At 46.1% G+C, this 27,225-nt stretch overlaps 2 protein-coding genes across 4 annotated transcripts; one reads left to right on the top strand and one right to left on the bottom strand.

The window, feature by feature from the left end:
- Nucleotides 1-19,125, bottom strand: Vps16 (VPS16 core subunit of CORVET and HOPS complexes). 2 transcript variants are annotated; one of them, XM_027421799.2, is made up of 24 exons: nt 18,971-19,125; nt 6,181-6,269; nt 5,875-5,972; nt 5,662-5,790; nt 5,439-5,583; nt 5,221-5,336; nt 4,982-5,104; nt 4,800-4,855; nt 4,369-4,458; nt 4,184-4,278; nt 3,947-4,023; nt 3,402-3,533; nt 3,177-3,304; nt 3,009-3,044; nt 2,716-2,824; nt 2,426-2,560; nt 2,225-2,333; nt 2,020-2,117; nt 1,825-1,932; nt 1,463-1,540; nt 1,201-1,370; nt 1,022-1,118; nt 313-416; nt 1-221 (listed from the first exon to the last, which is right to left on the bottom strand). In XM_027421799.2, the coding sequence occupies exons 1-24, from the start codon at nt 19,021-19,023 to the stop codon at nt 77-79; spliced, it is 2,520 nt and encodes an 839-aa protein (XP_027277600.1). In that variant the 5' UTR covers nt 19,024-19,125; the 3' UTR covers nt 1-76. The 2 variants fall into 2 exon arrangements, with proteins under 2 accessions (XP_027277600.1, XP_027277601.1); XM_027421800.1 differs by lacking the exon at nt 18,971-19,125 and having other exon boundaries at nt 5,875-5,998.
- Nucleotides 18,658-24,843, top strand: Pced1a (PC-esterase domain containing 1A). 2 transcript variants are annotated; one of them, XM_027421802.2, is made up of 8 exons: nt 18,658-18,930; nt 19,868-20,008; nt 20,540-20,619; nt 20,730-20,968; nt 21,058-21,208; nt 21,296-21,542; nt 23,733-24,008; nt 24,299-24,843. In XM_027421802.2, the coding sequence occupies exons 2-8, from the start codon at nt 19,885-19,887 to the stop codon at nt 24,544-24,546; spliced, it is 1,365 nt and encodes a 454-aa protein (XP_027277603.1). In that variant the 5' UTR covers nt 18,658-18,930; nt 19,868-19,884; the 3' UTR covers nt 24,547-24,843. The 2 variants fall into 2 exon arrangements, with proteins under 2 accessions (XP_027277603.1, XP_027277602.1); XM_027421801.2 differs by lacking the exon at nt 18,658-18,930 and adding an exon at nt 19,169-19,582 and having other exon boundaries at nt 24,299-24,838.
- The last annotated feature ends 2,382 nt before the right edge of the window (nt 24,844-27,225 follow it).

The raw sequence follows: 27,225 nt of genomic DNA on the forward strand, positions 1-27,225 counted from the left end.
TTCTGAATTAGTGTTCCAAATTTATTTACATCTGGACACCTCTGGGTTATAACTAACCCCCTAAAGGGCAGGCACTTCACTTCTTCTGGGCTTGTGCTCTGGCCCGCTGAATCTTGTCAGCCGTGGCCCCATCTGTAGCTCCAGTGCAGTGGGACAAAACCAGGCTCAGCTCGGTTTCATTCCGGTGCTCAATAGCCACATCTGCAGCCTGAGCCACGTCCCTGTGGTTTGAGCAGAAGGGAGATGGTGTTGGGGTTGTTCAAGGGCACCAGGCCACTTTTCAGCTACCACAGAGGCCTCCATTTGACTTACCCAACAAGAAGCAAAGCCTTGACTTTTTGCTCAGGGCTCACACGGGAAGCATACTTCTTAGCCTCATATTTATTATGTTGTTTCATGCAGATCTCTACAAAGGGCTTCACAAGACAGAGAAAAGACTAGTCCTCTTTCCTGTCTTTCAGGAGAAGCCCAGAGGACACACTGCCCATAGGTATTTTATACACAGCCAGTGTATCTAGTCCCCTTCCCACCTGTGCAAAACAATATGGAGCTCACTATTTTCATAACAGAAACAACCTAAACCAAAGGCCTATTAGAGACTTGAGAAGAATCATCGTCATGCTTCTACTCTGGCACTACCACAGCACCGTCAAGGTAGGTGTTTCCGCCTGCTGTCTTCTTAGGTTTTATATTTTCCCTCAGGCTGCCACTATGAAATTTGCCCTCCATATGTCTGAAGCCCCTCCTCAATATCTTCCGCCTCATAGATGGCTCTCCCTGTCCCTTCTGCCCTCAGACACATAGTGCCCCCTGCAGTCTTTACTGGATAAAGAAAGCAACTCCTTCCACCACTAGTTGGAGGCCTGTCCTCCAGCATTCCACACACAGTGTGAGTCTGCCAATATTCACAGGGCACAAGAACACAACCGGACAGCGGAATGGGTGCATGAATGGGCCATCATCCCCATTTCCCTGGGCTGGCCTCGTCCCAGGACTACTCTCAGGAAGATCCCTGTCTTACCAGGTAGCCAATCGGTGATTTCTTGCTCTTTGAAAACTTCTCTAGCTCCTCCCAATCTTCCAAATTTGCCAGGGCAGCCAGCTTTAGCCACCAGAGCCTGCAGGGAAGCCAGGCTCAACATAAGTATGCAGGAAAGGCAAGAGGTCCCAGGACTACATACAGCTGGGATCATCACCCACCTCTTGTCAGGGATTCGAAAGTCACGTGCCAGCTGCTCTGCACGCTTGTTGTGGCCTCCAAGGATAAGAGTGGTGACTGTGTCGTGTAGAGAAAGGTCTAGGAAGTGGCCCCCCAGCTCATCTTCTAGACGCCGCTGAAGCCTCAGGAGCCTCATTTGATCCTCTGTGGCCTGAAGAACAGAATGAGGCAGGCTGGGGATGAAGGCCAAAAAAGAAATACCAAGAAAACAGGACAGGAATCTCTTAGAAAAGGCAGTCAAACCTTGGCTGCAAATTCATTCTTGGCCTTGTAGAAGGCATCAGCTGCCGTCTGCAGAGATGCTACTCGCCCCTCAATTCGCTACACAGACAAAGGTATGCAGAGGATAACACATTAATTAGCCTTGCCTCTCTCTCTCCACCCTTGTGCCCAGAGTCAGCCTTATCCACTAGGGGCATTCCTCTGGTGTCCAAGAGAAGCTAGCTGGCTCCTTTGAGATTAATGTCATATTCTTGCTTCATGTTCTCAGATTCCCTCAACACCTATGACCAGAGAGGGTGTAACCAAACGCAAACAGCTAGGTCTTGGTGAAAGTACCAAACAGCAACTAATCCAAAGACCCACCCTTCCTTTAGACCTCAGACCTCTTCAGAAGCATAGCTGGCTCGGATGTGGAAGCTGCCCAACTCCTGGTGATTGTCATCTTGATTGTAAAGGTCCTTCAGAGTGTCTAGCTCCTGATGCTTACAGAACTGCATCATGGGCAGAAGATCAGTTAGCAAAGTCAACTCAAGGGCTCAAAAGGCTCCAACCCTTACCTCCCCTTCTCATGCATCTACCTGTCGATACAAACTCAGGGCCATGGGTTGGTTCCGGAGAGTCATGAAAAAGTCTCCTCGATTTAGTTCATTCTTTAGGTGCAGCAACACTGTAAACACTGTGAGAGGATAAAGTACGTGGGGCCTCCAGCCCCCCTCTGTACTTTATAGGGCTCACTCACCTTATCATTTACTGCTACCTGGCCATCACCCACACCCTGCTCACCCAGGTCAGTGTCCCCACTCTCAATGGCCTTGCTCAGTGCTAGTTTGCTCCTCTTCATCTTTAGGAGAAGAGGTACCTGCTCCCCTGATCGTGGCTCATACTCCAGCAGCTGTGAGGTGGGGTAGAAGGCAAAGAGAGACCTGTGCTTAGGGGCCTGGAACACCCACACTGGGGTACCTGGGAAGGGTAACACAATCACACCTTGATGGCTAGTTCAGTGCGGCCACAGCCATAGGCTCGTGCAGCAATGTCAGAATATGAAACACCAGGCGTGTCACCCAGCTTCTGATTAATAGCCCGTGCTACGTCTTCATCTGAGACATCTTTCTGCTGCACCTGTTAAGTGTGTATGTGGGTGTCACACAAGTCTGGATGTCATCCCTCACCTGCCCAATCCCACAGGACCTCCATCAGAACCCACCCTTTATTTCCATGCTCTATTCCCTGTATTTTCCCAGGGCCTAAGGTTACCTCGCATCCCATGTCCTTGCCTTGTAGCAGGCCCAGTGGGCTAGGATCCTGCTGACACCTTGTACTTCAGGAAGGCGCAGGTACTCGCATATCTGAATAGCTAGGGGGTAAAGCCTCCGCAATACAAGCCTGGCAGACAAGGGAGTAAGGGACACAAGGGCTGAGACAAAGTGAGGTAGAGTAGGCAGAATGACCCCAGACTGTCTTAGGCCTCCTAGTCCTAAAGGCATGTGAGGAGTAGAGCCCACAAGGATTCCATAAGGCTGTAATACTATGCACCCGTGCCCTCCTACAGCACCCCCAGCTTCTGTACCTGTCCAGCAGCACCTGGATGGTGAGCTGCTTATATCTGTATTTTCCTTGGTTAAGGATCCAGTTGGTATAAAGTCCTGTTTGCCAGGGATCTGCTGATCACATCTCCTGCCCCTTCCCCTGCCATGCCCAGCTGTAAACACCCTCATGGGTGTTTACATGAGGATACTGGCTATAGGTCAGAGGGATTCCAATGTGGTAGTCCCTAATAGCATTGAGCACTCGCAGGTCCTGACACATGCGCACGAAACTGTCTGGTGGAAATCTGTCAAGGAAACACTTTCCAAAGGAAGCTGCCTGAGAAGAACCAAAGGGCAAAGGAAAAGAACTTCCCTCACTGCCCAGCCCACCCCATTCCCAGCACACCCTCCCCCCAAACTCCCTCCAGGCCAACCCTGAGCAGACTCTTTTGCATGTCTGGCTGGTGCTCATGTCCTGCAGCCTCAATGCACTGTTGCACAGCCTGGACTAGCTGCCCCAGCTCCTGGATCTCCCGTAGGTACTCATCTGCTTTCTGGCTCTCTTTCTGTGGGAAGAGGCCCAAAGATGCAGCATCACAGAGAACACCTCACTGTGGCTCCTAGCCTCTTGGGATTACATAGCTCAAATGAAATGACTTGGAAAGGCCGAACAAACCCAATCCATTCAATCTACTGGAGGGGCCCATAACTGCTTACGGTGGGGAGTGGGGTAGGGGTGCTTGATAACCTCCTAATAATAGCACCAACTTGAGCCTGGGTACAGTAGAAGTGTCTTGCCCTTCCCAGCCAGTTTAAATGTGCTAGCCTTTGTCAGCTCAAGTGAGTATCTCACCTAAACCCCTCCCCTACAAGGTGGCACCTGGCTTATCATGGGTGCTCAGGCAGAGGGCTGGTCTATGTCAGGAAAAGAGGAAGGGAGAGAGCATCTTGGGAATCTTAGTCGTTGACCAGAACTTACCTCATATTCTTTCTGGGCCTCCAACAGCAGTGCTCCAGGGGCCATTGAGGCAATTTTGAAGATCTCTTCACTGGCCACTAGGGGAAGAGTTTTTGAGTGTGATGACGAAGCATGAAAATTCCCAGTCTTGTCCCTAATACCTAAATCCTGTTTGGGACCATTGTCATAGGACAGTGTGATAGTCTGTGGTCAGGAGCACCTGCTTTGGGTACCACTGGAGCCTTGTGGGAGCCTCACCTGGGACTTCATGCAGGAATTCATGGGTGCTGCGGGAGAAGATTCGGACCCCATCGAGCTCAGGCACTAAGTAGGAGTCCTCATCTAGCACAAACCTGAATTTAGTCAAGGTTTCTATTCAAAGACAGGGCAATTCCCCTTCCTCCTCCCTCAGTCAGCCCACACAGGAAGCTTTCCAAGGATACTGAATGCTTTCGGGAGCATTGCCCACCACCATCAGCCGCCTCTCCCAGGCCACCACAACAGCCTTTTCCTTGCTTCGAGGACGACTACACCTGTGGACAACACCATATACACATCTGAGACACTCAGGACATCAGGCCCATGGCCATATCTTGTACATCATTGCTTGCACCCCTTTTCCTTGGGACAACCCTGAACATACCGTGTCCCTTAGCCCATTTCTCTGGCTATATAATGACCCATCTGTTTCCCCTCTCACTTTTGCACTGCCAGTAAAGTGGCCCACAGAGAACAATGGTTCCCTTTTAGGGCTGGCAGAGAAGAGAATGCCTAAGCTCCGTTTAGTCTGAACAGAAGACAGGATGACTCAAGCTATCCCAGGAAACAAGGCTATGTCCTAAGCCCAGCCTTAAAAGAACGCCTCTATCCTCACCAGACCATCTGCTTCGGAGGAGCCCGGATGTTGCAGTTGAACTCACACAGCTTCTCCTGAAACGGCAAAGCATGACATGGCCCTATCCCAGCAGTCACCCTGCTGTTGAAAAGCCATGACCCTGTCCACAATAGATCTTCCCTGGACAAAACACACTTCCCCTTGTTGTTCTAGAATCACACCTTGAGTGATGCTGTTCCCATCCAGATGTAGCCTGTGTCTGTGAAGAGTGCCAGGTAACGATATGTGAAGGATACAGCCATCTGTAGGAAGCTGCTCACTCCTGGTGCTAGGCCAGCAGGTGTCTGGGGCAGGGGCAGGGGCAGGGCCAGGGCCAGGGAGGAAACCAGATAAACTGACTTCTCAATGCCTTCCCACTGCGTGGCCAGCTCTTCCATTTCATTCCCACTTAGGTTCTCACCACTGTGGAGCAGGTGGCATGATCCAAGAGGTAAAGATCAGGCCCTACAGCCAGAAGAATGTGCGTTACTCGGTCATGGCACAGTGTGGTCCAGCATGAGGGTGCACTTTGCAGACCTGTAACAGACAAGGGCAGACTTTGGAATAACCAGAGTACACAGTACCTTTCTGGAGGCACATCTGTGGTACTGAAGGGCTCTCTTAAGTATCAGGGCTTACCTGGTACCTCTGGCATCCGACGGAGTTTGAGGTCACCCACATTGGCACTCAGGGTAAAGCGATAAGCCCCTGTGAGGATGGCCACCCCAGAACCAAACTCAGTGTGAAAGATCCGGGCATCCAGGACTCGGTTCTGAAGCACCTCCTAGCAAAAGGGACCATGAGTTAAGAAATCTCCAGTGATGAGGTCCATCTTCCCTCCTCAGGCTCCTGTGGCCCCTACATTGCCCATGCTGAAGTGCCTCCGGAAGTCTCCATGAAGCCCGTAAACTAGTACTGCGCCATCTTCTTGCACACAGAGCAGCTCCTCCTCGGCTGACCAGCCAAGGGCCACTACAGGCCCACTCTTCCACTGTAGAAGACAGAGGTTTCTATGGCTTTTTGTGGAGTCAGCCAGCCCTGCCCATCACACAGTAGAGACATGCCCCATGCTTACCAGCAGGCTGGCCAGTGGCATGCCAGAAGCAGAGTAGATCTCCAGTACTGGCCGCATGCTGGCAGCTTTCTCTTTTCTCCAACAGTTCCTCAGTAGAGCTGAATTTTGAGAAGGGACTTCTGTCCTAGATTCTCGGGCCCCATGTGAGGTAAGCCTCCTGGATTAGTGCCTCACACCCACCCCAAGGGAATCAAGCCTCATGAGGACCCAAATTAAAAGCATTTTAGCAAGGTGGATTGGCAGAGAACAACCTGAGCAATACCCTGGGACTCCACAATACACAGTAGTGACAGAGGGGTAGCATACCAATGGGACCCCCATAGGGTGCAGCAGCCACCAAGCAATCCTTGAGTTCCTCCTTCAGGTCCCAGTCCATGCTGTACAGTTCATATTTCCTACCCACAGAGATAAACAGAGATGAGCTTCCTCATGATCCTGTCTAGATAAGACAGAATAAGTCCCAGAGGAATGCCTGAAGCTACCAAATGGAAGTCGTGGAGGAGAGTCCTCCTCCTCCTACACAGACACAGGCACAGGCACAGGCACAGGCACAGGCACAGGCACAGGCACACATACACACAGACACACACACACACACACAGTAGCCAGGGGGATGATGACTAGACACTGACCATATTTCGTAGGCCTGAAGTAGCATAGGGTATTGGCAAGGAAGGATGTATCTTATGAGGCAAATAAACAATATTGGTAGGAGCAACTGAGATGTGCAGGTCATGGACAAGACACTGAAATGGTACTGGCTCTGGCTGGAAACACTGGGAAAGTGAGACCTTCAGAAGTGGAGACCTCTTCTATTTCTGGTTCTAAAGATGAATCTGATTGTGCTCTTTATGTTTAGGGGTCAAACTAGAGTTAGAGATGAAGCCAGTTTTAGAAACAATGAGTTGACAGAACCTGAAAGTTACCCAAAAATGAACTCTTCAATGAGAGAGAAAGTCTGGTGGAGTTCTGTGAACCTTGGCTTACAGGAGATGACAAAAATCACAGGCAGGATAGGAAGACTGCAGCCCTACGTATGTGTATGAATGCATGCTGCGTGAGAAGGAGTTGAGGGTCAAAACATGCTATCACGGGATGCTTGGAGGCTGGGGAAGGGAATGCCAAAGGGGACAGAAAAGAAACAGATGCTAGTCTAGAACATCAAAAGAAAACACTAAGAAAGAGGGCATTCTTGTAGATCTCAGAGGTTTTCCACATAACAGTCAGAATGCCCACCACTGATTTGAAACCCCTCTTGGAGCTATAGCCAAAATAATTTAAGGAAAACAACAACAAACTAACTAAATCAGGCATGGTGGCTCACACTGGGAAGCCTAGCACTTGAGAGGCTATGGCAAAAGTATTATTTCAAGTCCAGGTTCAACCCAGGCAACACTGGTAGTTCCACAGGAAACCTGAACTTCGACCTCCTCCCAGCATAAAAACCCTAGGCTCATATTTTGGAGAAAGAACAAAACTGTTGTTATGAACTGTGCACCCATCATCTTAAAATCTGAAATGCTTTGTGTGATAGCTGTTCTTGCTTGTCAACTTGACTACATGTGGAATGAACTAAAACTCAAATGGCTGGGCACTTGTGAAGAGTTTTTTTTCTTACTTAAATCATTTGAAATGGGAAGACCCACTTCTAATCTGGATCTTTGTGGTGGGAGGACCCTCCTTAATCTGAACTACACCTGGTGACAGCCTATATAAAGGACGTGGGAGAAGGAAGCTCTTTCTTTACCTGCTTGTACCCTCTTTGCTAGCAAGTCCACACCTTCACTGGCATTAGAGCCTACTTCTTTGGGATTTCAGCATATATTGAAGACCAGCAGAGATATCCCACCTTGTGGACTGAGCAACAATGAACCTTCAGTTCATTGTTGGATTAACTGGATCCTGTAAACCATTCTAATAAATCCCTCATATATATATATGTATATATATATATATATATTGTATAATAAACATTAAATATAACAAGTAAATATGAAATAATATATATTGTATTCTATATCTAGCCATCTAGCCATCTATGTGTATATATTATGTACATACAGGGATCCATCCATCTATCATCTATCTAAATATGGATTTATTCTATAAATTCTGTTGCTCTAGAGGGAACCCTAATACACTTTGAAATCTGAATTTTCTTGAGTGTTGTTTCAGATATTGGAACATTTTAGATTTTGGAGTTTCAAATTAGATGATAAACTGGCTAAGTCTACATAAATAGTCTAACTTACAAAGAACTCGGAAATATACTTATTTCAGCTCAAATGAGGGATGTTCAGCAAAGCAGTCTACAGGACAGTAAGAGAATTCAGCAACAAATGCCAGCTTATTTTCTATGGTAAGAAATTTTCCATTCACAGTTAGACTCATGTAAAATGAGAGGAAAAGGAGGGGAGGGGTGGGGGGGCAAGAAAGGGTGAGAGAATGGATGAAGAATGAAAATGACTAAGCAAGCATTTTCAACTTCTTTTTGTTTTTGCCTTTTGAGACATGGGCTTACTGGCTACCCTGGTTCTTGCTATGTAGGCTAGGCTAGCCTAGAATTCACAGCTATATGCTTCTTAATTTGTGAAGTGCTGGGAATAAAACATACATCCACTACACCTAATTTATAAATTTTAATTTTTAAAAGATTCTAGTCATGCCAGGCATGGTGGCTCATGTCCTTAATCCCAGAACTTGGCAGAGGCAGAGGGCAGGGGGCAGAGAGCAGAGGTGGAGGGGGAAGAGGGGCAGAGGGGCAGAGGCAGGAAGATCTGTATTTGAGGCCAGCCTGGCCTACATAGTGAGTTTCAGATTGGTCAAGATACATAGACGTTGCCTTTAATAAAATAAATTGATATTAAAAAACAAAATATTCTAGTTATGATAGCAAAAACACTTAAGATATTTTAGAAAAAACTCATGAAAAATGCAATAAAATCATACCAAATTTTCCTCAAGGATATAGAACACATGGATACACATTGTAAGATGACCCACAAATATATAATCATTCTGACAAAAATTCGTCCCAATATTTTCTTTACAGAAATGCATACATTGACTCCACAGTTCATGGTTGGAAAAGGAACTCTTTTGAAAATAGTGGAAGGTATTTGAGAGTATTTAAAAATACAAGCATATATACACATGTGGCGTGTTTATTTATCAGATATAAATAAAGTGAATTAAAACCTCTGTTTTGGGATAGGAATAAGAAAACAGATGAGGGTTTGGAGAGATGGCTCATGGTTAAGAGCTCACACTACTCATGCAGAGAGCCCGAGTTCCATCATCACCACTGTGTCTCCAGCTCCAGGGAATCTTATTCCCCTTATTCGGCACTGAGGGTACCTGCACTCACACATTCATGCACACCCCCCCCCCACTTTAGAAATAATAAAAATAAATCTCAAAAAAAGATCAGCTACAGTAGTGCATGATTTTAATCCCAGCACTTGAGAGGCTGAAACAGACAGATCTCTGACAGTTTAGAGCCAGCCTGGTCTAAAAGGGGTCAGAGTTACATAGCAAGACCCTGTCTCAAAAACAAAAACCTAAAACAAAAACAAAAACAGTGAATCAATGAAAGAAAGCAGTGCTCAAAAAAGACCCAGGAATTGAGCATATGATAAAGACGGTTTTTCAAATTGGTATAAAATATCCTGGATATGGGTAGTATAGAACCATACCACCATGCCAGACTTCATGCATGCACTCTAATAACTGAGCTACACCTCAGCCTGGTCCAGCTGTCCTTTTTTTTTTTTTTTTAATATTTTTTGATTGAGAGAGAGAGAGAGAGAGAGAGAGAGAGAGAGAGAGAGAGAGAGTGTGTGTGTAGTCTCAGAAGTATGTCTTTGGCCATCAAGTGGGTTCCAGGGATGGAATTCAGTCCATCAGGCCTGCCAGCAAGTGCCTTTACCCACTGAGCCAATTTGATGGTCCCTTGTTCAGTTCTTATAGAAGACAACAAAATCACTTTATCCAACATTTAAATGTGTACACCCTTTGACTTAGCCTAAACCTGAAAAACACTTTAAATGCCCACAAAAACAAGTCTAGTTAAATAAACTGTGGTGTGCCCATTCTGGAGAGTATTTCAAGGTCACTTATCCGTGGGTCCTGACAAAATGACCTCTAAGACATCTGCCTAATAAGCTATAACTCAACATGAACTGTATGGACTTGCTTGTTAATTTATTTGCATATTTATTGATTGATTTAAAAAAACTTGTATTTTTAAATTTTTATGAGTTTGCCTACATACATACATACACATCATATATGTGTGTCTTCTGGCCTGAATACAGAGACCAGAAGATGGTGTTGGATCTCCTGGAATTTGAGTTACATACAGTTGTTAGCTATCATTTGGATGCTGGGCATCAAACCTGGACCCTCTGGAAGAGCAGCCAGTGCTCTGAGCCACTGAGACATCTCTCTTGCCACCCTCTTCCCCTTTTGATAACAGACAGGGTCTCCCTATGTAGCCCTAGCTGACCTGAAGCCTTGCTATATATGTAACTTGGGCTAACCTTGAACTTACAGTAATCCTCCCACCTCTGCTTTCCAAGTACTGTGATTACAGGCATGTGTAACTATACCTAGTTGGGCCTATTCATATAATAATAAAAAAGAATATAAGCATATTTGTAAATATTCACACTTCTATACAAATATATAGAAAAACACACAAAGCCAAAACCAGAGGTTACCTTTGTGGAGGTGGTGGATGGGGAGGTATGAAGAATCATTTATTTTTATTCTATATACTTTGTTATTATGTGAGTTTTAGAAATTAAGAATTTGGGGCAGGAGAGATGGCTCAGTGGTTAAAAGCAGTAGCTACTCCTACAGAAGACCTGGGTTCAGTTCCCAGAACCCATATGGTGGCTTACACTGTCTGTAACTCCATTTCTAGGGGATCCAACACCTCCTTCTGGCTTCCATGGGCATCAGGCATGCACACGGTACACAGACATACATGTAGGCAAAACACCCTTACACATAAAATAAAAATAAATAAATATTTTTAAAAGGATTAGAGTGTCAGAGTTTGGGGAGTTTTGTTTTTAAACAGGGTCTTACCCTGTATCCCAGGCTGGCCTCAAATTCAAGTTGAGCGTCCTGCTTCTATCTCCTTCATGCTAAGCCACATAGTGGCTTGAAAATTTTTAATTTTACCATACATATACATTTGATATTTTGTTACTAAATTCATTGAATAAAAATATGGGAGAACATATTTTCATTCAGATCTAGCATGCCAGCTACAAATTGATGGCAGTTCAGTTCCAAAAACACATGTTCCACAATAATGACCCCCTATTCCTTCAAGCCTTTCTTTTGGTAAGCCCAATGTGCTGCTTTCTCAATAGAGGGCGCTAGAAGAACACTAGAACACACAGGACAAGAACTTAAGCGCTTTCCTGTTGCTGCCAGCCATGGGGTATGAAGATACCTGGTGGTGGCGCTCAACCCTAGTCATGTGAATACATCTGGAAACAGCTGCATAGGCCCTGATCACTTTCTCAGAGATCTCTGTAAACATTACACTCCAAGCTTTTTGTTCATATCAGGCTACCCACTTGTCTGTACAGCTTCATGTCTGGCTATATATGTATTTTGCATGCTAATGTTTCTAGCCTTTACATGCTGCAAATCCAGCCTTTGGGTGTGGCTTGCCTTATGGCTGCTGTGTTCCAGGCCTCCAAACTGTCCCTTTATCTCCATTAAGTTCACACATTGCTTGGACTGCTAACTAATCATGACTTGAGAAGCAGAAAGCTTCCATGACAGGTCTAAGATAATCTCTTATAGCTTATACAGTTGCTATTGCTGAAAATCAACACAACTTTAATTTTGTGGGTTTTAAAATTACAACAGTTGAGTTTACCTGCATGCCATATCTTATGTGGAAGTTGGGGTACTGATGAAGAAACAATGGGATCCCAAAACCTAAATAGGAGCACGTAGTTGGGTCCAGATGAAATGGACCATTTTGGAGCCCCCTTTCCAGGTGAAAGTATCTTGTTGTCATCTCTCAGACCAGCTACCCTCAACCTGAAAACTCTATCATAATCTCATTTGCAGCAGATATGATGAAGGTTGCTCTGTCCAAGGCTAAGCTGGCCAACACAGCACTGAGTATTTAAAACTTTTCAAGGGTCCAACCTTCAAGATGATAACACTGGGCTCTGAAGAGGCAGAGATTTGTTCTTATTGAAACAGATGAATATTCTTGGTAGATTCACCTTTCTTGCCCATACTCAAAACCTCTTGACTTACAGAATGCTTTATTCCCCACTACACTACAGCACTCTTCAAAGTGCTGCAGCTCATCAATGAGCTCATATTCCAACCCAGAATGTTAAGAGGGCAGTGGTGGCACACATCTTTGATCCCAGCACTCAGGAGGCAGAAGCAGGCGGATCTCTGTGAGTTCAAGGCCAGCCTTGTCTACAAAGCTACACAGAGAAACCCTGTCTTGGGGAAAGAAGAAGAAAGAAAAAAGAAGAAGAAGGAAGAAGAAAGAAGGAAGAGGAGGAGGAGGAAGAAGAAGAAGTAGTCAGCTCTGGGTCGAAGAACCAACTGGTCTCGCCATATATCCTAACACCCACAAGAAGCAACCAAACCTCAAACTGTTGCTGCTGTGATAAACTAACCTGAGATAAACAGCTTAAGGGAGGGAAGATTTGCTTTGGCTCAAGAATCTGTTGTGGTCTGAATGATCTGAATGAGAATGGCTCCTACAGGTTCATATATTTGAGTGTTTGGTTCCTAGTTAGTGGAAATGTTTGGGGAAGGATAAGGAAGTATGGCCTTGTTGGACGAGATGTGTCTGGGGCCACAGTCTTGCTCTCTCTGCCTCCAACTTGTGAATAATAATGGAAGCTTGTACCTACTGCCCCAGCACTGTGACAGCATGCCTGCTGCCATGCTTCCTGTCATGATGGTCATGGACTCACCTTCTGAAACTGTAGGCAAGCCCCCAATTATTTTACAAGTTGCCTTAGTCATGGTATCTCTTCACAACAATAGAAAAGTAACCAAGACAGTATGAAAGGCTTCGGGACAAGGTGAGGCTTTGGGTGTGAGACAAAGCAGAACATCATGGTGGCAAGAGCTCGTAGCAGTGGCTGCTTATGGAAGCTAGGAAGCAGGGAGGCAGGAAGAGGTTGGGGATAAGATACATCTTTCTACTGTATGCCTCCAGATACTCTCTTCCTACAACTAGTCCCCACCTCCCACAGTTCTATTTTCCAACACTCTATTCCAATTTTGAATCCATCAATGTATGAGACCATTGATTAGGTCAGAGCCCCCGTGATCTAACTGCATCCCCTACAAGTCTAGCTAGCTAGCAACCAAGCCCCCAAAACATACATAGTTAATGGGGAATATTTCACATCCAAACCACAGCACTGTGTTAACAGTTAATGAAGTTATAGCACTAACTGGAAGTCAAACTGCCTTAAAAGAATGGGTTCTGCCTTATGCTTTGAATCAGAAACCATTATAAGATAGTTTTCTCCACAGAATACATGAGACCTGGGTCAAAGGGCAGAAGTGAGAGTGGCTACTTAGCAGTAGCTTCTTGTTCTGGAAACTGTGGTCTGTTGGCTTGCAGAACTGAGTCTTCTAGGGGCAAATGCTTCTACCAGGAGATACATCAATGGATTTACTGAATTGGAAGGTAAGAGTGCCACCTTGAGCTGTTCTGTCAACAGGCATAAAAAGGGGGCTTAATTTACTAAAGCGGGCTATTCTGCTTAAAGTGGGAAAATAAGATGACAAGAACAGGAACCAAACACAGCAGCATGACTGAGGAATGAAGGCTTGGCCTCTCTACTGGGGAAGAAACATGGGCAAAGTATGCTCTGGCTAAGAGCAAAGTTACAGTTATAGGGGATATGCAGGTACAGGTGAAAGCTGTAGATAACCGTGACCTTTTATGACTGATGACAAAAATGAGACTGGTGTCGCTTTGCACTTGTTCTCTACACTGGTTTTACATCTATCTATCTATCTATCTATCTATCTATCTATCTATAAAATTTGTACTTTTATGCAGCATATGGGACTGGCATATGGTATATAGAAGGCAAGGGATAGGGACATGATTATATAGGGGCATATTTCTTCAGTGGGTGAAGAGAGCAAGTTTAGTCAGGTGAAATCTAGACCCTTCCATGCAATGACCTTCAGTTCTCTGGAACGTACAAGGTGAAATTATATGGGGAAGTGCAAGGAGACTTTAATTTTTAATATTTCTGAAGTATCCGAATCATTCACAATTGCTTCATCATGCAATCTTTTACACATTGCACTTTTATGGTTAATATAGGATGACTAAACAGAACAAGATCATAGGAGACCAGATAAAATGGGGAACATGAGTCTGTAGTAATCCCAACCTGCCCACTATGTAACCTTTACCTTAGTACTCTGTAGCCTTGGCATAGGCACAAGGAGATGGTTCTATATAGCCAGGTATGGCAGAGGACAAAAGAATAATAAGGTTGTTAGAGAAAAGACAAGAACGAAAATAAAGTGAGTGACCGTAGCTGTCCTCCTACATAGACAGGGAGAAAAATGTCTGTAGAAGACTCTACATGCCCGAGTGGGTTTCAAAGCTGTCTGAATTAAATACTGTAAAGGTAGAGCAGTTCTGGACATGCACTGGAGTGGGGTGAGACAGGCAGGGAGGGGCTAAAGGTAGATAATCACTTGAATACAAATTGCTGGAACTGTGAAGCCAAGTGCTCACTTATGTTGCCCTCAAAAGCATCAAGAGCTGGGGTGTACAGAAGGCCACTGGGCCATAGCTTCCAAACAGTAACTGAAGAATGTGGTCCAGGGATTCAGCAGCTACAAAGGCCAGGAGGGAAGGAGGAAGTGACAGGCATAAAGGAACTAAAGGGCATGCAAGAGGAAGGAAGGGGAGAAAAAAGCAGCAATAGATGGATAACCTCCCAAAGCCTTCAAGGCAGATGGTGTTCCTGGGGGCAGCACATGCTACTCCCCCCCCCACGGGTGGTATAGGGAACAGATGTGCAGCATGGAGGGCAGCCTCTCAGGAAAGCCCAAGAGCAAAGCTTCCCTGAGGACAGGCCATCCCTCCATGTGGAAGGCTAGTTATAGCCTTCTCTTCCATTCCCACATCCCAGAGATGGAAATCTCCTAAGCAGCAGCAAATGGATCCTAGGTTCTAATCTGGGAAACTATGAAACCTAGTACTTCTGGAAGCCTCCATCCGGCCCCTGCAGTAATTGATAAAGAAGCCCCTCTGGCTGTGCAGGTTAACTTCTGGGGAAGCACTGTCCACCATCGTGTAAAAAGAGCCCTGTGTACAAGAGGCCAGAGCAGAGATGCCCAGGGAGGAAGTATATCAGGTCTCACATTAGGGGGTCCACTATCACTCCCCAAAATCCCTTGCCTCCAACTAACTCAAAACTAAATGCTACTCTTGGGTACTGCAGCTGGTTTGTAAAATGGTGCAGCTGATGCTGTGGAAGACAGTATGGCAAGGCTAAAAATGTAAACAGAACTGCCAGACAATCCAGGAATTCTGTTTCTAGATATACACCCAGAAGTGAAACACAACAGCTCTGAAAGAGGGCTTTTGTTCGTTCATGTCTTGCATTTCCTCTCACAAACTAAGCATGTACTCAACTAGCCCTTTTAAAGGTGTGTGTGTGTGTGTGTGTGTGTGTGTGTGTGTGTGTGTGTGTGTGTGTGTGTGTTCATGGGAACATTATTCTCTAGAGCGTAGGGGTGACAGCAACGCTGCTATGTCCAATGGTTTCCTGGTATTAGAATCCAGGGTCCATTTACTGCTGCTGACAAGATTTCTATTTCTGGGGCCTGGGTACAGAGAAGAAAAATGTGGCTAGCCTTTACCATTGAGTGCATTGACTGTCCCTATGAAATCTGCACCACCCACAGTCTTTTCTGAGTGGCTGTCTTCGACTCCGCCCATCCATATTACTGACAGAATGGATAAGGAAAATGTAATATATATATATATATATATATATATATATATATATATATATATACAACAAAATCCTCCAGCCTTAAAAAATAAGAAATTATGATACATGCTATAACATTAACCTTGGGGACAGTACAATATTAAGTTAATAATCCAATCACAAAAAGACAAGTGAAAGACATCACTTGCATGAATTACCTAGAATAGTCAAGTCCAAAGAAACGGGAGTACTTGTTTAATGGGGAATTGCTATTTAATAGGTACAGACTTTCAGTTTTGTTAGATGAAAAAAAATTAAATTGTCTGTACACCACAGCAAATATACTCAACACTACTGAACAATAATGAAAATATGGTTCAGATAAAGGGCTGGAAAACTAGCTCAGATGGTAGAACACTTGTCTAGCATGCATGAAGCCCTGGGTTCAACCCCCCAGTACTGGATAAACTGGGTACAGTGGCACATGCCTATATCCTTAACATTTGGTAGATGGAGGCAGAAGGTCTTCCTGGGCTACATGAGAGCCTGTCTCAGAAAAACAAAACCAAGGAGGGCTGGGAAGGCAGCTCAGCAGTTAAGAGCACTGGCTGCTTTTCCAGAGTCAATCCCAGCACCCACATGTTGCCTTACAAATGTCTGTAAACAGCGGGGGCAGTGGTAGCTCACGGCTTTAGTCCCAGCACTTGGGAGGCAGAGGCAGGCAGATCTCTGTGAGTTTGAGACCAGCCTGGTTTACAAGAGCTAGTTCCAGGATAGTCTCCAAAGCCACAGAGGCATGCACGCATGCATATACATACACACCCAAAATGTAAAATTTAAAAAAAAATCTGTGTTTTGGCACAGAGTCTACCTGTTAGGTTTTGTTTTGAGTGGGGGAGGTAGGGAGACTTTTCAAGACAGGGTTTCTCTGTGTAGCCCTGGCTGCCCTGGAACTCACTCACTCTGTAAACTAGGCTGGCCTCCAACTCAGAGATCCCCTTCCTCTGCTAGGATTAAAGGCATGTGCTACCACTTACAGAACCACTTAATTATTTAACCTGGACTTTCTGTCCCTCAGCTTCTACATCAGTAAGTTGGAACAAATCATGATCCTGATTCTGTGGTGGGATATTTAAGAAACTATACATAAAGTACTTGGCATGGTATCCAGCTTATTAGAAAGTCTTATTTGTTTGTAACTTATCATCTTCAGCAAGGCTTAACACTTGTGTTTCTATGAGCTCAACACAGGTAATGGGAAGTCAGCCTCTTCTATGACACACACTCACATCTTTTGAAACATGCACCCATGAAGCTAAGCCTTCATACAACAAACAGGAGGAGCTCTGTTGCAACGAAGTCGTTGTCTTCTATGCTCCGTTTTAAAATTACTTTAAAAATAGTTAATATTTTATTTTTATTATTTTTTAGTGTTTTAAATATGTATTTTGGGATAGAGCCTGACCTTGCCCAGGCTGGCCTCCAATATATGTATATAGTCAGTAGTTAGTGTCTTGTTGACTTCCTTTATAAGATAAAGTGCAAACTGATCAGTTACTAATCCTGGTCCTCCTGCCTCCACCTCCCAAGTGCTTGGGTAATGGGTGTGACACCACACTCTGCTCACTAGTATTTTCAATGGGTGAAATCATTAATAGTTCCTGTTGATCTCAACTAAGTTTTTCATTTTTCATATTGTACATGTGTCTAAGAGGAATTGAGGATAAACAAATGCAACAGATCTCTAGAAATTATCACATCACATTATGAACAACAAAGTTTCATTTCAAAGTCTGGCTGTGAGTATGGTAAACAGTTTCACTAGCAGAAGCAATGTCTTCTACTGAGATAAAACACCAATGCAATGTCTCTGTGATCTGCAGGTGCATCAATAAAATATTCTTTACAATTTGCAACTAGCTGGGAAACTATTAAGTTTTGTTTCTGTGTTGTTTTGAGACAGGGTCTTACTATGTTGCCCTGGCTGGCCTGAACTGATTACCATAGACCAGGCTGGCATGGATCTCACAGAGATGCAACGCCTCTGCCTCCAGAGTTTAAGAGGCATGGGACACCACAGGCTAGACAACTAGAGTTTAAGAGGCATGGGACACCACAGGCTAGACAACTATTACGTAACAGGCATTGATCTAAATATGCATGGGAAATAAAGAGATATTCTTAACCCTCAAGGAACTCAGCAAAAGAAACCCAAACAAATATTACCCTCATTTGCCACATATTAGACACTACAACTAAACCCTGTAAGGAACAAAGAATTCTACTGTAGGAAGACCAGGAAGGTCCTGAAGACCAGCAATAATTCTTCAGTGTGATAAAGAGAGAAATACCAATGCCCACAAAAGGGATCGTAGGGCTATGAAAACACAGAAAGCCATGAAATCGCATGATGGGATGAGGTCTTGCAATTCTGTGCGGCTGGAACACGATTTGAGGATGGTTGAGACCAAACTGGAAGCCACTCAGGGAGACACATAGAGGTTGACCAATTGATGTATGCTCCACAAGCACTTTGTACTTTATCTTAGAAAGAAAGTCAAAGAGACCCTACCCACTGTAATCACTTTTCTAGTTTAGACTTGACAAAGACCCACTGCTCAGGGCTCTCCCAAGTTCAGTGAGTTGCCAATGCCTAGAGTTCTTCATTAATAGTGCCCCAGGGCTGAATGGCTATTCACCCCCTTCTCTCAGCTTTGGTCAGTACTGTCACTCCGCCCGCTGTGGGGATCCCGCCCTCCTCTGAGAGCCCCTGTGGTCTGACTTCAGCAGCAGTTTCCGGAAGGAGACTGGCACTCGCTGTCGCTGCGGGCGGCCTCCCTCATCGTGATCCCAGCATCCTTCCGGAGGCCGACAGACCTCAGTATTGGGGTGCCTTCAGACCTTGCCTCCGTTGGAGCAGAGGAAGGACCAGATTGCTGCCCCTAGGCGACTGTGCGTAAAGTGGCAGACGTTCTGGCGAGCCGCCGGAGGGGCGGACGCCAGCACCCGTAGTGACGGGGGGGCGAGCGCCGCTGGCTCCGCCGGGGGAGGCTCAAACCAGCCAACAAACACGGTAAGCAGTGGGCGAGAAGGTGGGGCGGCGGGCGGCTCACCGGTAAAAGGCAGAGTCCCCGAGTGGATTCCAATTCGCAGTGTAACAGTCCATGTCTGGTACAGCTGGCGGATAGAGGCGCCGAGAAAACACCCGCCTGGCGCAAGCTCCAGGCCGCACTTCCGCTTCCGCCCGTCGGGGTCACGTGGCGAGGCCACCATCGCGGCCATCAGTACTGTGGGCAAAGCGCACTGAGCTATCGTTCTGCCCTCCGCTCTTACCGGGGCTTACGCTCGCCCGGGTGGGCCTTACCCTGATTCTTATCCTGCACGGCAGCCAGCCTAGCTGTCTTTCTGACCTCTCCGACGTTGGGAGTCACGCAGGGAGGGACATGGGTGACCGGAAGTGGGAGCCATGAGCATCTCCTCCTAACTCAGATGCTGGAGGCGTTAGCTGGACCACCGGGACGCACGCATGGAGAGCACTGGGCGTCGAGCTGCGCACCTACAGCTAACCTGGGCACCCGGGCTCTGTAGGGCAAGGTCTTTGCAAGAACCTACCGCCCTCAAGGGGCGCGGGAACATGACTCTAGATCAGGAGCCCGCTGCGGGCAAGGCGCGCGGCGCCCGGGCCTGCCCTACTGGCCCGTGAATCCCTGGAGCCCGCAGACTTGGTAACTGGCGCGAGCGGACGTGTGCGCACGGGCGGGGCCGCCGCTGACACGTGGCTGGGAGCAAGGGAATCGCTGCGCCCGCGAAGCGCCATAGTGTAGGCCCTTGGCCCAAGCGACCCTCCCAGTGTGAAGGCTGGTGCTATCATGGGATGTGCCATGCGACCCCACTCTCCTCCCTCTTACTCGGAGCAGCCAGGGAGGGGCCAATGTGCATCTGTCATCTTGGGACAGACTGACTTACCTTGAGTCCCTGCCCTCTGTCAGCTTAGTGGCCTCTCCCTGCAGCCGGTGTCAGTGACAGCATGGTCTTCTGTTTGGAAAACGAGATGCCACACCGCCTGCTGCGAAGCACCATGGTCCACTTCCAAGCCTCCGAAGTCCAGCAGCTGCTACACAACAAGTTCGTGGTCATTTTGGGGGACTCCAGTGAGTGACCACTCTAGGATGACATTTCACAGTCCTATCTCTTCAGTCCTATATCCTGTTTTCTTTAATGCCTGCACCCCGTATCTCCATTTCAGTCTTTTCTCCATCTTTTATTCTGTTTTAGAACACTAGACTGTTTTGTTTTGTTTTTTTCTATATACCTTCCATGGGTGTCCTGGCATATCATTTATGTAGCATTTTAGCCCATGTTGGTAGCATCTTTATCTCTTGTAGACCTCCATGGTTTTTCTTAAAAGGAGCTCTGCGTTATGTTGTGTGTTTCCCTGATGACCGGGCCAACTTAACTGTGCCAGTTGGTCTTGGGTCACTGTAGCCAAGACAGGGGACAGGCATATGACTAGAAAGAAGCCGAGCCAGGATTTTCAAACTTCATCTTTACTTTCCTTTAAGTCAACCTTCCATAGTGCTGCTATTGATCGTCCAAACCTTGAGAAACAAAAGGACTTCATTTGGGAGGCTCTGGGAGGGGATGAGGCCTGCCTTAACCTCCGGATCCCTGTCTCCCTGCAGTCCAGAGAGCTGTGTATAAGGACCTGGTGCTTCTGCTCCAGAAAGACTCACTGCTCACAGCTTCCCAGTTAAAAGCCAAGGTGAGAGAAGCTTGGCAGCCATGCCAGAGTTGGGTGGGTGCAGACCCTGGCCTGAAAAGGACCACCTGCCTGGCATGGATCTGACCATCGGGGTGGGGGTGGGTGGGTAGGGGGAGCTGAGCTTTGAACAGGATCAGCTGGTGGCTGGGGGCCAGCTGGGCGAGCTACACAACGGGACACAGTACCGAGAGGTCCGCCAGTTCTGCTCTGGTTCTGGCCACCACCTTGTGCGCTTCTACTTCCTCACCCGTGTTTACTCCGAGTACCTTGAGGACGTCTTGAAGGAGCTGTCATATGGACCTGCCCCTGACCTAGTGATCATCAACTCCTGCCTCTGGGATCTCTCCAGGTTCAGGCGGGGGAAAGGGAAATGCTGGTTGGAGGTGGAGGTATGGCGCCATTCCTGTGCTCTTGCCCACCCTAAGTGTTACCCAACAGATATGGCCGCTGCCCAATGGAAAGCTACAGAGAGAACTTGGAACGAGTGTTTGTACGAATGGACCAGGTTTTGCCAGACTCTTGTCTGCTGGTGTGGAACATGGCAATGCCTTTGGGGGAACGTGTCACTGGGGGTTTCCTCCTGCCAGAGGTAAGTAATTGGGCCCTTCTGGACCGGATAGAGTGTGGCTGGCTGGTAGATAGGAGACCATCTTAGAGGCTCCACTTTCTCAATTAGCTCCAGCCTCTGGCAGTCTCTCTGCGACAGGATGTGGTTGAAGGGAACTTCTACAGTGCTACACTAGCTGGGAACCACTGTTTCGACGTCCTAGATCTCCACTTCCATTTCCGGCATGCCGTACGTCACCGTCATCGAGATGGTGTCCATTGGGACCAACATGCACACCGCCACCTCTCACACTTACTTCTGACCCATGTGGCTGATGCCTGGGGTGTGGAGCTACCCAAACATGACCCTCTCCCAGGTAAGACCTGCCACAGATTGGGTGGGTAGTGAAGTAGATAGGATCTTTAGCACAAGGCACAAAGAACCAAATGCACCAGGGGTACTTGTAGAAAATAGATTATCCCTTGAAAAATAGTTGTGGTAGGCTGGGTGGTAGTGGCCACACACCTTTAATCCCAGCACTCAGGAGACAGAAGCAGGCAGATCTGTGAGTTCGAGGCCAGTCTGGTCTACAGAGCAAGTTTCAGGACAGCCTCCAAAGCTAGAGAGAAACCCTATCTTGAAAAGAAAAACAGTTGTGGCTCCTGAGTGTTCCTTTCTCACTTTCTGGGAATGGTTAGATCACAGGAGTCACATGACTGTTCCGCTTCCAGTTCTGAAGCTGTATGACTCCTTCTGTGCACTTGAGTGAAAGTGTGCAAGTACTGATTGCAAAAGGCAGGGTCCAAAGACCCAGTCAACAGGTGAGTGGAAAAGAAATGAGAATACCTCTAGATAGTGCCACGTGGAGGGAGTGGGATGACAGATATGGAAGAAGGGTGGTCCAAGCAATGTCACAGGGGCAAGAAAGCTCATCAGCTGGAGAAGTGAAAAGGTGCAGCCAGCTGGCAGGTTGTTGACCAGAGACAGTGTAACCTACAGTGTCATTGCAAGTCAATCTCAAGGTGATGGGGTTAGTAGACAACAGCTCGTAGGCTCCTCAACTCTGCCTTAGGGTTCCAGTCTCACTGTTTCTAGCCTAGTGCTGTTCTCCACTGACCCCATTCTAGGCATTGCTGAGAATCCCACCTCTCCAGCTTGTTTTTGGGACACTGATTGCATTACTGCTGAGATGTTCTCTGCTACAGCTCTTGTGTTTGCTTGTTAGTCTCTCAGTCCCCGTCTGCCTGCAAAGGAAACATCATGGCTTATTTGCTTCTCTTCTACATCGGGTCACTTGTTGATAGTTCATCCCCTCCCGCCCAGTACCAACACAGATGCTGTACTCCAGTGCCAAGAGCACAGTGTTCAAGGAATTGGAGGCATGAGTCATCTTAGATGCTGTTTGTTGCAGCAATAGAAGATGTGGGGGACATAGAAAGGCCAGGAACAGAGGAAAACCACTAGAGCTTAGTAGCTAGGAGCTGGAACTTTAGGAAGATAGATTCAGATGGATTATATGCTGGCTCCATTTCCTTTGTTTTGCTTAATGAGAGAATAAAGAAATGTTTTAAAGGTTGAAAGGCTAGTTTGTGGTGCCTCACAGCTTCTGATTCCCTCTAAGAACTATAGAAACAGCTGGAGATGTGGCTTAGTTGGCAGAGGGCTTGAAGTTGATAGCATGCATGAAGCCATGGGTTCACTCTCTAGCACCATATACAGCCAGGTATGGTAGGTACATGTAAATTTAGCACGTGGGAAATGGAAGCAAGAGGGTCAGAAGTTCAAACTCATCCTTAGCAACAAAATGAGTTTAAGATATGAGACCTTGTCTCAAGGGGGAAAAAGGAAGTTAAGGTTGTTAAAAGAAAGACTTGAAGTGGGAAGATGAGCAAGTGAGTTTGATTAAGGGCAGATCTGTTTGACGTCTTGGGGAGACATTTGGAGTCATCAGTACCTAGCAGAGGTATATGAGTGAGAACTAGGAAGGAGACAGCAGAACAGTGCTCACACTTTGGATTGGCAGAGAACATATTGATGGTAAAACAAAAGTGGTTGAGAATAGAGAGGTGCTTTCAGGACACAGTGTATTGTTGATGTCTTGTGACTGTTGGAAAGAAGGGAGTTCAGTTTGTCAGGCAGTTCCATTTAGTAGGAAAAGCATCGAAGGCATGAAATGTTCAAAAGAGGCAATACACAGTTGGTAAGGGATAAGAAACAGGGTAGAATACTCCTTGTGATGGTTTAGAAGCAAATGAGGGCTAGTTGGGAGGGGGAGTTGGATCTTTATATTTGAATAATTTATTGGCCCATGAGGACGACTTGGGAAGAAGAAAAGGCTAAAGATACAGGCACTGGGCAGGAGCAGGCTTGAAGTTAGAACACAGGCAGACATGAGTAGCAAGGACAAAGGAACTCAGCTTGGTCTTGGCTTGCAGTGAAGGGGAATGATGAAGGCTGCTGGCCTTATTCTCCAAGAGGGTGGAGTAGAGCTTTGGAAATGTGGATAGCCAGCATTTGGGGGCAACCTGGCTTCCCAGACCTACTAACACAGTCATCCCATTCCTAGACCCATGGATTGAGGACTGGCCAGAGATGGATCATCCATTCCGGGGAAGCCATAAGCAGCCCCCAGACTTCAGGGAGAAGCTGGCCTTGCCCCTACTCCCACCTTTCCATTTGCCTCCTCCCATGTCTTTTCCCTACCCACTTCTTCAGCCCTCACCGCCTCCCTTGATCCCACCCCTGCACCAGAACGCCCCCTTTTTCCAAGGCCAGCCCTTTCCACCCTATGAATTCTTCAAACACAGTGCAATGGAGGACTTCTCGATGCCATCTAACTTAGGTAGGTGCCTCTATAGCCTCTGCTCACACCTTCCCCAGACTCCTGTGCACATTCTCCAGCCTAGCCACCTGTGTTCACATGAGCTTGGGAGTTGGGTTTAGTCACATTAGCACCTCAGATTGGAGCAGAATCTGTAAACTCATTAATCTGCTCACAGTTCCTGGTCTGGTGGTAAGGGAAGTAGAATCCCCATTTTGCAGATGGGAAATGAAAGCCCAGAGAAACTTACCCCAGAGGAGCAGAGCTATCTAGTCAGAAACTTACTCTGATAATGACTGGTTCTTTTGTAGGATGTGGCCCTGGAATGAACTTTGTACCTGGCCCCCTGCCACCACCAGTCTCTGGCCCTGTCTCCCATGGTCAACACCGGGGTCCTGTGGTCCACCGGGGCAAGCCACGATGTGTTCCCAACAACCCCTACCATGTACCAAGGATTGGGGGAACATGTAGGCAGCGACTCAGGCACTCAGACAGACTGATGCACACATATAAACAGGACAGACGGGGACATGCCCATTCGGGGACATGGCCTGGATAGACAGGATCTTAGGTTGGGACTAGAGGTGCCAATGGCTCTGAAGGGTCTGGTTTGCCTGATACCTTAGCTGTTGGGCCGAGGTATTCTTGTCCATTGCTGATGTCAATAAAAGCATGGAAGGACAGAGTGACATTCCTGTGTGAGGGAGTGGGCCTCCCAAACCGTGGCCTTAAGGGTTGGGGAAGCTGCCTCTTGGGCCCTTGTGCAAACTTTTTAGAAATCAATGAAAACACTTTTCTAACACAGTTCTGTCTTCACAATAACACATACACTAAATAAAGATGCCAGTGAATCCCTTGTTATCAGCAGGTCTTTGAAACTGGAAAAAAATCAAGGACTGAGTTAAACTGTTATTTTGGGTGGGATTTTGACTTTGGCTAGTTCTAACTTTCCCTCCCAATTTCATACAGTCATGTGTATGCTTGGTAGTCATCCTTTCGTGGAGGTAGGAAAACACAACCTTAGCATGCATTTCTAGCACATAATAGGCATTCAGTAAGTTGTTAGCACCTAAGTGAGAAACTCCCAAATGCACACAGAAGACAAGTTAGGATGCCTTTATTTACTTATTTACTCATGGTGTGCATGAGAGCAAAGCAAACACTGACCAACCTTTGCTGGTAGTTAGGAAAAACAAGAGCTGGTAAACAAAGACATCCAAGTTCATTGCAGGACGGGGTGGTAGCAGAGATGCTGTGCTAAACTGGTCACAAAAGCAAAAATTCAAGGCCTCAACTTTGAAATAAGGGAGAGAAGGGGCTGGAGTGTGACAGTGATAATGGGCAGAAAGTAGGGTATAGAAGGACCCATTAAATTTGAGCTAGAATAGAGGGAACAGAATTCTTGGATTCATTTCTGTTCTTGTGAATGAAACCTTTAAAAAAGGACAACCTCTCATCAAAAACTGATGAGAAAAATGTTGATCCTGGTTAACAATCCGGTAGATTAGTAAAGGACGTGGTTAACACCACTGGTGCTAAGGAAGTGGTCCCAGTGTGAGTTAAATCCTTTGGAGGAGCCAGGGGACTGCACAGGCACCAACACAGTGCCTAAGACAAACTGAATTCCTTTCTTATGAACAAGATTAAAGGGAGACAAATGGAAAGCTTTTTGGGTTGTTTTTATAGAGATAAGAATGATAATCTTCCTTGCAGAAATGAATTTTTTTTCATCATCAAACACTTAGAGTAGCCTTCTCCAGCTGCAGCTTGTCTAGTCCCTTGTCACTTTCTGCATTTCCATCCAGAGCCTTTTTTTAATCTTTTTTTAAAAGATTTTATTTATTATGTATACAATTAGTGCACACATGCTTGCACACCAGAAGAGGGCACCAGATCTCATTACAGATGGTTGTGAGCCACCATGTGGTTGCTGGGAATTGAACTCAGGGCCTCTGGTAGAACAGTCAGTGCTCTTAACCTCTGAGCCATTTCTTGAGCCCCATCCATAGCCTTTTTTTATCTTTGATTCTTCAGTGTGGCTGGAGAAAACTGTACCTACATTGATTTCTAGGAAAAATTGAAGTTTTCCAGCGTCATGGGCCTTCTCTGTTGCTGACTCCTGTTCCTCATAGTTCTGTGTCACCTTTCCTACTAAGCCTTCCTCGACTTTTCTACTTGTTTCTTGAATTCTGAACTTGAGAACTCCCGATTCTAGAACTCACTCTCTCATGACAGGTATGATTAATATTGTCTTCATTCTTCCTGTGTTATTAATTTCCACCCCATTTACTCTGACTTTCCATGCCCCAACCCTTTTTTTTTTTAATTATCTTAAATCCCTTTAAAGTTTTCTGAAGTAAGGTACTCTTACACTTTAAAATATATCCTAAAAATAGAAAAAAGATTTTATTTTTAGTTGTCATATCACTGAAAAGTTAAGAAATAGCCTTATACATGTTATCACTTACATTTCAGTTCTTTCCTGGACTTTGTTTTGAGGTATAAAAATGATTAAAAGCTTAAGTTGCACCAATATAAAGGCCCACCGATTATCAGCTAATCAGAACAGAACTCAATTCTCATTGTCTCCAAAACTGTTGATTCAGTCTCACTCACAGAACCATGCTTTTCAAAGGATAGGTCCAATGTTCCACTCAAAGATACTACTGAAAGCAGGACACACTGTGTGTGCGCTAGTGTGTCAGCTTTTACTCTCCTTGGGGGAAGGGCTGCTTAACTCTGTGTGTGTGTGTGTGTGTGTGTGTGTGTGTGTGTGTGTGTGTGTGTGTGTGTGTGTAATGAAGGGGATGGTGTGCCACAACACATGTGGAGATCAGAGGACCACTTTGTTGAGTCCTTTCACCTTTATGTGGGATCCAAGGATTGAACTCTGGTTGTCAGGCTTATGTAGCAGGCTGTCTTACCCAAAATTCATGCGCAGGCTCCTGCATTCCAGTGCACAGAAGGTGGTCTGAGAGGTGTCAGATCACCTGGAGTTATAGGCATTTGTGACCTGCCCGATGTGAGTGCTTGGAAGCAAACTGCCCAAAGTTATTTTAAGAAAACTACCAACCAGTTTTTCCCCAGAGAATCTGATGAACTGAAAGCCACCTTCTTGTAGAGAATGTATATACAACATAATGTTGAAATGCACCCAGACACAAAATCGTAAAAGTCTATCCTTTCTCATCACCAGGAAATAGATGTTTAAAAAAAAATCTTTATTGGATGTGATTGA

Source organism: Cricetulus griseus, chromosome 6 (genome assembly GCF_003668045.3).
Source record: "Cricetulus griseus strain 17A/GY chromosome 6, alternate assembly CriGri-PICRH-1.0, whole genome shotgun sequence".
Classification (NCBI taxonomy): Eukaryota; Metazoa; Chordata; class Mammalia; order Rodentia; family Cricetidae; genus Cricetulus; species Cricetulus griseus.

Excerpts from the sequence above, each read along its gene's own strand:
- Vps16 (XM_027421799.2), bottom strand. The coding sequence starts at position 19,023 with ATGGACTGTTACACTGCGAATTGGAATCCACTCGGGGACTCTGCCTTT. Across the intron at positions 5,791-5,874 it reads TGCCACTGGCCAGCCTGCTG|TGGAAGAGTGGGCCTGTAGT; the intron begins GTAAGCATGGGG and ends TGTCTTCTACAG. Across the intron at positions 417-1,021 it reads AATCACCGATTGGCTACCTG|CCCTTTGTAGAGATCTGCAT; the intron begins GTAAGACAGGGA and ends TGTCTTGTGAAG.
- Pced1a (XM_027421802.2), top strand. The coding sequence starts at position 19,885 with ATGGTCTTCTGTTTGGAAAACGAGATGCCACACCGCCTGCTGCGAAGC. Across the intron at positions 20,969-21,057 it reads TGCCTCTGGGATCTCTCCAG|ATATGGCCGCTGCCCAATGG; the intron begins GTTCAGGCGGGG and ends GTTACCCAACAG. Across the intron at positions 24,009-24,298 it reads CTCGATGCCATCTAACTTAG|GATGTGGCCCTGGAATGAAC; the intron begins GTAGGTGCCTCT and ends GTTCTTTTGTAG.